Source organism: Grammomys surdaster, unplaced genomic scaffold (genome assembly GCF_004785775.1).
Source record: "Grammomys surdaster isolate TR1022 unplaced genomic scaffold, NIH_TR_1.0 125940, whole genome shotgun sequence".
NCBI lineage: Eukaryota > Metazoa > Chordata > Mammalia > Rodentia > Muridae > Grammomys > Grammomys surdaster.
The window spans coordinates 3,347,863-3,359,942 of record NW_021620762.1 but is presented as its reverse complement, the minus strand read 5'-3'; the positions used below and the strand labels follow the sequence as shown (position 1 = coordinate 3,359,942).

General features: G+C 47.5%; 1 protein-coding gene across 1 annotated transcript in view; it reads right to left on the bottom strand.

Moving 5' to 3' along the window:
- Window positions 1–1,964: 1,964 nt before the first annotated feature.
- The window catches only part of Grb2 (growth factor receptor bound protein 2), a 60,805-nt gene continuing 50,689 nt past the window's right edge, over window positions 1,965–12,080 (bottom strand). The window contains exons 3-6 of the mRNA XM_028752909.1: window positions 11,319–11,416; window positions 6,553–6,675; window positions 3,022–3,190; window positions 1,965–2,494 (exon numbers count right to left, since the gene is read on the bottom strand). Of these exons, the coding sequence (XP_028608742.1) occupies window positions 2,309–2,494; window positions 3,022–3,190; window positions 6,553–6,675; window positions 11,319–11,416 (576 nt within the window). The 3' untranslated portion in view covers window positions 1,965–2,308. The remainder of the gene's footprint in view (window positions 2,495–3,021; window positions 3,191–6,552; window positions 6,676–11,318; window positions 11,417–12,080) is intronic.

The window sequence follows — 12,080 nt, the reverse complement described above, 5'->3', positions numbered from 1 at the left end:
GGGCACACATACGCTGGCCCTGGGCACACATACACAGCCTGGACACCTCACCAGGAATCTCACCTGTGGGAGGAGCAGGGATACAAACATCAGGAAATCTGGGACATACAATGATCACCTGAAGAACAAAAAGGGGGCTCAGGGAGAGTGTCATATCTGCATCACAGCTAGTCCTGTGTGGTTACCCGACTTCCCTCGCCCTAAAAGGGACTGTCATAGCTGCGTCATGCAGCTGCCTCAGCTACTTCCTCAGAGATTATTAGCCCTCCCACACTGTAAGGAAGAACCTTACAAGCCCAGCTCTGGGTTGCCCAAAATTCTTGTTTAAACTAATTTCCAGATGATGAAACTACAGCACTTGTCCTGGGATCAGAGGGTCTGGATATGGCAGCCACTGTTAACATACTCTGAGCCTTTAATCCCAGCATTTGGGAGGCAGAGGCAGGTGGATCTCTGTGAGTTTCAGGCCAGCCAGGGCAACACGGTGAGACCCTGTCTACAAAATAAAATCAAAACATCATCAGGGAGAAATGAAGATACACAGTTAAGAACTCATTGCATGTTTATTCACAGTTAATCACTACCTACCAAATTGCTATCCGCAGACGTTAGAGGAGTAAGTACATAGGTTTTTTTTTTATTTATTTAAACACTGATCTTTAAATATATACACAAAAAAACTTAGTTCAGCAAGGCTTCATGATATACACCAACTCCAAAATAAACAATCAAACGGCCCAGGTGTAACTCCAGAGATTACTTTTATCAGCAGGGAAAGCAGCAGCAGAACCAGGAGGGGTGGGAACGTGTTCCACCCGCCTCGGGGGCCTTAGGGGTGCTCCGAGCTGAGTCCATCGCACAAAACAGTCCAGGGGAGACTACACCCTCACGAGTCTAGCAGCCCATGGATGCCACCAACTCCAAGGGCGGACACGGGAGTAGCCTTGTTTCTGCTGCGGAAGGGAGAACCGATGTGCAGGCACGTGACTACAGAGGGTGGAAAGCTCACAAGAGACAAGATTTAAAAAGCTTTGCGTTGGTCCTGGTCTTTCCTACCTCAAAAGGCTTCATAGCATGGGGGCATGGGGGCAGTGGGGCAGTGGGGCAGCGGGGCAGCAGAGCAATTGCAAACACAACCCAGTGTGAACAGAGATGCAACCAAGCCCACACTCCTGCCATCTGCACACTCGGACAGATGGGAAAATACACAATTGAGAGCGAGGACGTAATTGTAAGAGCAAGAAAAACGAAAGGCCAATATTTTCAACTCCCATCTGCCCGCAGCCCTATGAGAGTGAAGGGTGCCACCCGCTCCTCTGCCTGTCTTGTGTTTTGATGCTTAGTGGCTCCAGGCATAGAAAGGGCAGACTGCAACTGACACCAGGAGGGCAGGGACTCTGATATCCGGTGAGTCTGAGCTGAAGCCAGCATCACATCATCTCACAATGTCAAAGTTGACACTTTGAGACCTCTGACCCAATCAAGATGGGAAATACACCCTCTGCTTCTACCAGCTCCTTTCTCTGCACTCTTTCCCCTGCCCTGAGAGGAAACTATTTACACAGGAGGAGACTAACCAACTGAAAAGCTCTGGACTGCCTTTAACTCAAAAAAAAAAAAAAAAAAAAAAAAAAAAGGTAAAACACCACTCATGAACACCCTTGAAATAAGACAAAGGCACTATGAAAACAACGTCTTGAGACACCTGAAGGGAAGCAGTGGGAGGGGCAGGTCTTCAGTCTGACTCTCAGGAGACCATTGATGGGCAGTGGGCCTCCTTCCCCTAACTCCAACTTTGATGGAATGCTCCAGGCCTGAGGCTGGGGAGGAGCAGATGCCCTGGGCCATCTCTGGTAGAACCCCGACCAAGGGCCCCAGACGCACTGGCCACCATGTGTGAAGAACCTGGCTCTGTTAGTCCATCCATCGCCACAGACATTTTGCATAGAGAAAATACAGCCCACTTGGTTTCTTTTCTTTTATTATTGGCATCAGCTGGACTATATGTGGCCTTAAACATCATGCACTGGACAGCAAAGAAAGAACAAGAAAAAGGACACAGGAGGGGAACAGGAGTAGCGGCGAGATTCCGTAATAAAAATTGTAATTCATTCAATAGGTTAAGTTTTGGCATTATGAAATCAAACACCCCTTCCCACCCCCCAAAGTTGCAACCTAAGTGAGAGGGTCGCCCATGGGACCCAGCCAGGTGTTCTGCGTTCCCACACAGCCTGTGACAGGCAGCGTGTGGGTGTAATTCTTGTGAACGCTCTCAACTTTTCACTTTCTTTAAATAATCTTTTGCTTCTTAGACGTTCCGGTTCACTGGGGTGACGTAATTGCGGGGAAACATGCCGGTCTGCCCATGGCAGGCCCCTTTCCACCAGTTGGGATCTGAGTTATCCATGACATGAATGAAGTCTCCTCTGCGAAAGCCCAGCTCACCGTCCTCCTGGGGGTCAAAGTCGAAAAGCGCCTGGACGTACGTCGGCTGCTGCAAGAGAGCGCAGGGCAATGGTCTTTCTCACGCTGCCAGGTGCCTTCTAAGCTGGACTCCTAGCAGAGGGTGAGCATGTGCGAGCACCCGCTCTCCAAAGCAGCCTCCCACCTCTCTCCCTCTACTCTGACATGTTCCTAAGTCCCCCTAGGTGGGCTTAGAGGAATCCTTTATTAATATTTAAAACCCACAGGAGTACATACACCTACGTCACTAAGAATAGCCAATATTAGCTAGTGGGGAGGAGCAAACACTTTGGGCTATGTGTACCTGAGTTCTCTTAACAGGTTTGAAAATAATATCTGTGTTCCCATCACTATAAATGAGGCAGTCCCAACCAGAACTCCTGCTCATATGTAAGGAGGAATGAGTGCAGACTGCATCCCTCACAGGTGCCTGGGGACACAACCATCCATATACCAACTGCAGACCATGAGGTCGGCCTGAACAGACATAGGAGGTCACTGTGGTGGTCATGCCTGGGCCTTCACACTTGCCGGAAGTGAGCAGAGCTCTTTGCTTACCTGTGGCACCTGTTCTATGTCCCGTAGGAATATCTGCTGGTTCCTGGACACGGATGTTGATCTGTGGTAATCTACCAGCTCATTCAAAGAATTAAACTTCACCACCCACAGGAAGTACTTCCCGGCCCCATCACGGAGTACCTTGAAATGCTGCACGTCATTTCCAAACCTGAGGATGGGGAGAACAGGCATGAAGCAGCCACAGGGCTCTGTGGGGCTGTCCCAAGCCCCAAAGATGTCCAGGGAACTGCTGTCTGGCATAGCTTTTCAGAGCTTGGGGACACAACAGCTGCACAGCACCCTGAGTATCCAGCTGGAGAGAATGGGGACCATCCCGGGAGCCTCCCCTAAAGCCCTCCTTCCTGCTGGTCACTAGTTACAGGAGTAACACTCACAGAGTGGAAGCCCACCCACTAGTTAACTCTGAGACATCTGTGGCTCTAATAACAGCTGTCCACTTATGAAGCTACAGCTTTATCTGCCGTAACAGCTCAAAGAGTGGTGCCGATAGTCAAGCACTAGCTCAGGCTGGCTTTGAGCTCACTAAGTCGGTCTAGAATTCATGGTGCTCCTCCTGCATCAGCATCCCACTGCTGGGATTACAGGAATGCCAAAGCCATGCTTTTCACCGAGGAATTTCAATACTGTGTTTCTTTCTCACAGTAACAAGACCTAAGTATCAAGAGACAAATGCTCCATCACTGGAACAACATGCTCTTTTGCACCGGTCAGCTTGACTGTCTGATGTGACTGACTGTGCTGGATGGCTGTGCCCTGGTGACATCTGGCTAGCACCCTGCTTCCCGGTTATTGCCAAGTCTTTCAATTTGTTCCAGTAGTCTCTTCTTTAGTCTTAAGGCTTTAAAAAGGTACAGCAGTTCTAAAGACAAACCAGCAGATGGCAGCACCGAGCTTCCAGCTGGGGATAGAGGACCCTAGTGCTTCCAAACACATCCAGGGCAAGTTTGAAACCAGATACCAAACTCCAGATGCACTGTTTCCCTATAGACACATATAATCTGATAAAGTTTATTTTCACTGAAACAATTATACAAATATACTATCATAAAAGTTATCTAAAATCCAGGAATTATTTCTGGGACTTCCAGCTGGCCTGTGATAACTGAAATGGAGGAAAACAAGACCAAAGCAGCTGGTAGCCTTATCATGTTTTCACTGAGAAGCAATGGAGGCGGTTTCAAGAGGACAGTGGCTCTGGATCCAAAGGCCCTGTCCAGCTCCTAAGGCCCAAAGGCCTTCTGTAATGTACCCACTTCCCGAGTGTGGGGTAACTCCCACCACAGCTTTCCACCAGACTCCGAAGGTCTCAGAACGAGTGCACTACCTTAGAGCCCAGTGCTGATGGAAGGCCCTTGTGAAGATGTCTCATTAGAGGCAGTAGTTCATGTTTCCTTGTTGTGTATGTACATGTCCACGGGGTATGAATGCACATGTATGTGCATGTGTTTGGAAACCTATTGTCAACGCTGGTCTGAAGTATGTCTCACTGATTAGGTGAGGCTAGCTGGCCACAGCTCCAGGGATCTCCCCCCCTAGTGTTTGCACTGAGGGCACTAACTCCGTCCTCTTGTTGCATGGTAGTTACCAACTGAGCCATTTACCTCTTATGTTTTATTCCTAGAGTGATGATATATTAACATCTTTAAACATTTTCTGTTTAACTTTAAAATCACATTTCTCTAGATATGCATGTCTGTGGTGGGCATAGGCATGGGTCAGGGGGACTCCTGTGGAACTCAGTTCTCTCCTTTCACAATGTGGGTCCTGGGAATCAAACACAGGTCACCTAGCTAGATGACAAGTACCTTTACCCACGGAGCCATGCCATTAGCCAGGGTCTCATGGAGCTCAGGCTGACTTTGAGCTACTTAGCCAAGGATGACCCAGAACTTATAATCCTCCTGCTTCAACCTCCTAAGTGCTGGGATTACACTCAGTTGTTGGCAGTGCTAAGCAAGCTGTCCTAGGTCTCCATCCCTACACGGTTGTTTTGATGGAAGGAAGAGCTGGCCTTCCCAATGTCATCATCACATCACGACAGGTGCTCTCCAGCCCAGCACTGCCCAGCGCTCGGGCCACTACCTACTGACTCCTCCCTTGTGTCCCCTTCCTGAGCTATTTTACTGCTGCTTGGAGCAGTCCAGGCAACGGAAAGCAGATGACACACAAGCGACTGAGAAGCATAAAGTGCCAACTCTACAAACCCAGAGCAGGGTGCTCTGTGTGACCCTTACTTGCATGTGCTTAACCAAAAAACGCCAAAAAACCCGGTCATAAGAGGAAACTGTTATCATACTCAGTTAAAAAAAAAAAAAAGTCTGAGGTCTACAGATGAAAGTTCCAGGACAGCCAGGGTTACCACACCGAGAAATCTTGTCTTAACAAAGCAAAAAAGAAATAAGAAGAAAAGTACTGCAAACCTCCTGAGGCGTCAGGTCTCACCCAAAAGCTCTCACCTCTGCACTCAGAGAACACGTGGTTCTGGTGCTGAAGGCCTGTCATTCCTCCCTACTTCAGGAAGTGAAGGCACAGGACTCAGAGTTCAAGGCTGGTCTGGGTAACTCACTCCTTCACTCATTTATCGTGGTGCTAGTGATGGAAGCCAGGTCCCTCAAAGTGCTACACCCGCGCTCCCAGTGTGGGCCATTTAAAAAGACCCTAGTTGAAGGATCTAAAAGATAACAGTCAGGTCTGGTAGGGTGGTTCAGTGAGTAGAGGCACATGTGCTCAGGTCTGACAAATTGGGGTTTAAACCTCAGACCCCACAAGATGGCAGAGAAAGCAAGCTGACTCCTGAGAGTCTGTCTTCTCACTTCCCTGGCACTTGGGTTAGAGACACTGGGCTCCCTAACCTCGTCACAGAGAAAGAGTGCAGGAGGATTTAGCTGCTCGTGCCTGCAATCCCAGTACTCAGAAGTCAGAGACAAGCAGGCTGCCATCAATTTGAGGAAAGTTTCTGCGACCTAGCAAGTTCCTGGACAGCCTGGAGTGCAGAGAAGAGTCTGTGTTTTTTGTTTTGTTTTTTTTTTAAAGAAGAAAAAAAAAAAAAGATGAATTTTGGGGTGGGATTCTGCAGTAACATGTTAACTAAAAAAGGGTGATCAGCCAGACTACAAAGTCATTCTTTCTTTTAGACAGGGTCTCACTGTGTAGCTCTGGCTGGTCTGGAACTCACGGAGACCCACATGCCCAATTCCTATGTGGATTTCTGAGACAACAGCCCACTAGGCTCATGGAAAGCAAGTGTTGTCCAGGTGAACAATGGGAGCTGTGGTGCACGCAGTTATCCTTAGAGTGGCAGAAACCGCAGTGATGGCAGGACGGGAAGGAGTGCTGTCAGTTCCCACAGGTTCATGACACTGCGAACCTAAAACTCGGATCTGCTACAAGTAGGCCTTAGAGCAAACACTAGGATTTCCACAGGAAAACCTATGTGAACCTCTGCCCCGCAGCCTTACAATCCAGTCAATGGCGGCAGCTTCTCTGGCAACTCCAGCAGGAAATACTTACTTGACAGACAGGGAGAAGTCCCCAGGAGCACTCTCGCTCTCTCGGATTAGGAAGGCCCCATCATGCCGCTGTTTGCTAAGCATTTCTTCTGCCTTGGCTCTGGGGATTTTGCCAAAAAACCACCTAAGGAAGGAAGGCAAGCTGGTCAACATCTGCTTCCCTACAAAGAGACGGGATGTATGACCTGGCATGTAAATGCCTTCCTCGTCAGAGGAAGAGGGTGCATCTTTACCTGCTGCTCTTGCCTAAGGCTCCCCAAGGCTACTGTCTGGCTCAGGGCCTTCCCGAGATGGAGCTCACCCACTCCACTCTACAGATGAGGAGTCAAGGCAGCAACACAGGCCACTCTTCAGTCTACATGGAGACCATTCCAATCATGCAGTCTGAAAGCTGGTCTCTGGGGCCAAAGCCCTCCTGCCCCTTACTCACTCATCAGGAGAGACCTAGGAAAGCCCTGACACCCAGGATAAGGACTGACAAACCACAGTATATCCGTGAGGGGTCAGAAGACAACCCTGTGGAGTCATTCTGTCCTTACAGCTTCTTGTGAGTTCTAGGGATCAGATCAAATTCAGGTCATTTAGCTTGTGTGACAAGTGCTTTGCTTACTAAGAACTTTTTCAGTCCTACTGGTGTCTTTTAGGCTGTTTTGAGGCAGGGCCTCATATGGTAGCTGACGCTGTCCTAGAAGTCTGTGGCCCAATCTGGCTGGCTTGGAATTCTCCCACTCCTGCTTACCTATCCAAGAAGTGGAATAAGTCACCAAGGCTGATATTTGTTTTGAGACAGGGTTTCATGTCTGGCCTACAATGGCCTACCAAGTACTGAGAATTATGGGCATTTGCCACAGGCAGAGCTCATGGCTATCTTAATAAACAACTATCCTGCAAAGTATTTTTAAAAGAACTCTGCCAGACTAAAACTGAAATTCAGGTATTAGACATGAAGCTGCTAGGAAGGGTACCCTAGAAACTGCCCGAATGTATCTAAATACACCCAAATGTAGGTTTCAAGTCTTTCTCACTTTGCATCTCTGACGCCAGGCTGTGGAGATTCATCCCTTCTGTTTCTACAGATGCTTCTGAAGCCTACAGTGCCCAGGAAGCAGACCACAGACGGGAAATTCCCTACTAACAGTCAGAATCACCCCAAGAGACCAGGGAAGCTTTGAGGATACAGTCCATTTTTTTTGTGATCTCTGGTACTCTTAAGGGCTGACTGTACATACGGTACAGCAGTGTCTGGCCAGGGTGGCCACAGCCTGATCCCTAGTGACAGCTCCCTCTCTCCACACTTACCAGGGCAGGGGCAAATGTTCTCAACAGCCACCCTCTCCCTTCCAGAACCACCAAGCACATACTTTTTATTTTTTACTTAGTTATTTTTAAAGATTATTTTATTTATTTCATATATATGAGTACACTGTAGCTGTCTTCAGACACACCAGAAGAGGAAATTGGATCTCATTATAGATGGTTGTGAGCCATTATGTGGGTTCTAGGAATTGAACTCGGGACCTCTGGAAGAGCAGTCGGCACTCTTAACTGCTGGGCCATCTCTCTAGCTCAGCACATACTTTTTAAACAATTACTTTTCTGAGAATTCCAAATAATGCTTTCTGACTGTATTCACCCTCTTTTTTTTTTTTAAGCTATAAAAGCAGTAGACTTAAATTAAAGTGGCCTAAATGTGCATTAAGGAAGAGTAAAAAGGAATACTTTCCCTCGAGCCCCACCCGCTTCGGCAGAGCTGCTGGCAGCAGGCAGTGTGGGCATCTACACCTTCCCTTACCAGCATGAATCCTACATTTGTGTCAGCCCCAGTGCTTCTTATTCCCAACTTAAGAATCAACACAATTTCATTTTCAATTTAAAATTTTTAGTTCTAGAATTATACCTGTAATTCTAGCACTAAGAAGGAAGCGGCCGGAGGATAACTATAACTTCAAGGCCTGTCTGGGTTACATAGTGAAACCCTGTCTCAAAAACTAAAACAGAACAAAAACATTAGTTTGTAAACCATTTTTTACAGATCAAAACTTTGTCTGCCTGCTCCTGGCTCACTGAGTACACACAGTCTCCAGTTTCCAGCAGCAGCAGGAGGAACAGCACATAGCATCCGGCCATTGACACTCCTTCACAGGCTATTTACAAACCCAATGAGCGTCTAAAAGTATTACTGGTTCTTGGTTCTAAAAGTACTGCAGTGCTAGAGGCAGGAGCCACGGCCTTGAGCACACCGGGCTAGTCCTTGAACACTGAGTTACTCCAAGCTCGACAGACTTCTTTTAATGATGATATTTATGCATGACTGCATGCCTACAGACAAATGTTCTGCTAATCTTTAAAAAAGACTGGACTGGTGTGTACTACCCTAGAAATAGCAAGCAAGGAAGGCAAGGGTAGGAGAGATGTATTTTCCAGTGCAGTATTTATAGCACATCACAGGCCCTGCCCACATGCACTTACTATGAAGTGTGTGTGGTCTGCTGGGCACACACAACTCCCACTGCAGCACTGCAGTGGCAGCCACTGTAGCTGGTCTTCATTGGACAAGCGCATCATCAGGTGGCTGGCAGTCACCTGTGTGACTGCCCTCTTCCCCTCCAAACAAAGGTAAGGGAGGCTGGCCTCTGGCACACTGCACTGTGGTGCCGCACTAAGCGTCCTGTACATTATTAGACCATGTGGCAGTTCCAGAGTGGGAACTGAGCCTGTGAAGTCACAGACAACCAGAACAAGTAGCCTTGACAGCAGTGTGACCTGGAGAAAGGCTCCTGTGTGGTCAACTTCCTTCTGCAGAGTTCACAGTGGGAATGGAGCCCATGGACTGTCCTTCAGCCAGCCTCAATAACCCCGGTCGATCATGCTGAGCTTCCTGCTTAGCTACTTACTGAGAGCAGGAAGGATCTGACCCCAGGGCTCACTGAAGCTGCTTAAACTCGCCTGCACTGAGCTAACACCCTCAAAGCCCTTTCAACTGTCCAGGCTAGCCCCGAACGACCAATACTTCTGCCTCAACCTCAAGTGATGGGATCATAGGTCCCTATACTCCCACCCTGAAACTCTTTATGTAAAGGGGAAATGGCGAAGCCCAAGCAGCAGTCAGGAAACTATGGCTCCCAGCCTAAGTGGACTCCATTTTTTTTTTTTTTTTTTTTTTTTTTTGGGTTTGGTTTTTCGAGACAGGGTTTCTCTGTGTAGCCCTGGCTGTCCTGGAACTCACTCTGTAGTGGACTCCATTTTTTAATGTCCCACAATCCAACTGTTCAGTTTCAGGCTCCCCCTTTCTTTAATTTTTAAAAATTGATTATTGTTGAAAAAAAAAGAAAAAAGAAAAAAATTGATTATTGTGTGTGCATGCACATGCACAGGTACTCACATGACAGGAAGCACCGTGGATGTCAGAGACAACATTTGAGACTCTGCTCCCTCTCTCCACCCTGGGTTTGAGAACTGTACTTCAGCTGTCAGGCCTGTGAGCCTCTAGGCTGGCCCAGCATTTGTGGATTGCCAGGGGATAAGCACTCACTACTACAGTCCTTCTTCTCTGCTCTAGTGCTGGGAATCTAGGGCCTTGTGGATTTGAGGCAAGCATTCTACCAGGAAACCACACCCCTTTACAGTTTTTATTTATTTTTAAAAACTATTTTTTCTTATGGTGCTAGGGTAGAATCCAGGGCTTTGTGCATGCTAAAGCAAGCTCAGCCCTAATGGATCATTAAAGCATAAATTTTGGGAGACTCCAGTGCAGTCCAGTGATAAACGCTTACTTATTATTCAATCCCCAGGATGAAAGGATGGGGTAGAGAGAGAAGGAAGAGAAGAGAGCGGGTAGAGAGGGATGGCTCAGAGGTTAAGAACATTTCATGCTCTTTTAGAGGATGGGTTCCCATCATCCACACTGGGGGCTCCCATCCACCTGTCACTCCATTTCCAGAGGAATGATGCCGCCTTTTGGTGTCTGTGGGCTCATGCACACACGTGTTTTTCCCCCGTGTACACTTTTTATATTCTCCTTTCTTCCTTCCTTCCCTCTAGGAAAACAAAACAAAACCAAAACAAACAAACAAACAAACAAAGGCAGGGAGGGTCTCACTATGGACCCCTGGCTAATCTATCTACTATAGACAAGGCTGGTCTCAACTCCCAGGACCCGCCTGCCTCTTCCTCCCCAGCTTCTCCACCAGCATATTCTTGTTTTGTCTGTGAAAAGCCCATAAAACTTCCTGAAGCAAAAAAAAAACAAAAAAAACCAAAAACACCCAAGACTAAATGGCTGTAGGAGTGCAACATGGGTTTATTCCCACCACAGGAAGCGGTAAGGACGTCATGCTTGGAGTCTCGGAACTTCTTCAGGTTTATCCTCATCTGAGCCTGCCTCTGAGCAAGCTGGACCCTATCTTAGGCTGCAGAGATCTCAGGCAAGCGACATTCTTAACCAAGGACAGAGGTCCAGTAATCTAACATGTATTTGCCATTTAAACTGATTTTGATTTCTTCATTATTATTTTGATTTCTTCATTAAGACTTTAAGCCTATCTCACAAAACCAAACCAACACAGGCATGGTGGAACAGTAGGCAGGTGAAGGCAGGTTGTCTCTGAGGCCAGCCTGGTCTACAGGGCAAGCCCAGGAGCAACAACAACAACTACATAGTGAGACTCCTCCCCCCCCACCCCCCCCCCCCCCCCAATCCAAATTGAAACAGTACTTGAGACACGCAGGTAAGCCCCTTGCTTAGGAACACCACAGAGTCTGACTTACGGATGTGGTTTCATTTCTATGTAATTCTTGGGGATGAAGCCATCTTTTCCATTGAGTTCTGCCTTATACCAGTTCTGATCACATTCTTCATTCAAAACCTGAAAAATAATAAGACAAGAAAAAAAATCAATCATTTTCCCCTATAATAAGTACTGCCAGAGGCAATCATGTTGTCTGGGTTTGTGGAAGGCTTATTTGAGTAACAGAATTCTTTTAATGTCAACAGCCAGCATTATATGCTAAGTTGTGAAAGTTATAGAAAAAGAAAACTCTAAAAATGAAAGGCCAGGCTTTCTTCTCAATTAAACCTCAATAAGAAGGCAGAAGGAAGAGCATCACAGATCAGTGTTTTCTTAGGGAGGCTTCTCTAGGAGACAGAGGGGGCCTGAGCCCAGCTTCTCTATGGTCTCCCATCAGGCCGCTCCAAGTGCTGCTGCTCACAGATGCAACCAGGGGCTAGTGTACAGGAAACTATTGGAAAAAGCAGGCAAGCAAATCCTACAACTCTGTGGTTCAGGTCAGGCACTTCTGGAGGCAGACCAACTACCAGAACTCAGGCCCAAGACTCAAAAGCAAATTCTAGACTTTCAACAGAAGGCAGAGAGCAGAAGGCTAGCTTTTTTTTTTTTTTTTTAAAGATCTAGACGGGCGGTAGTGGCACATGCCTTTAATCCCAGCACTTGGGAGGCAGAGGGAGGCAGATTTCTGAGTTCGAGGCCAGCCTGGTCTACAGAGTGAGTTCCAGGACAGCCAGGGCTATAC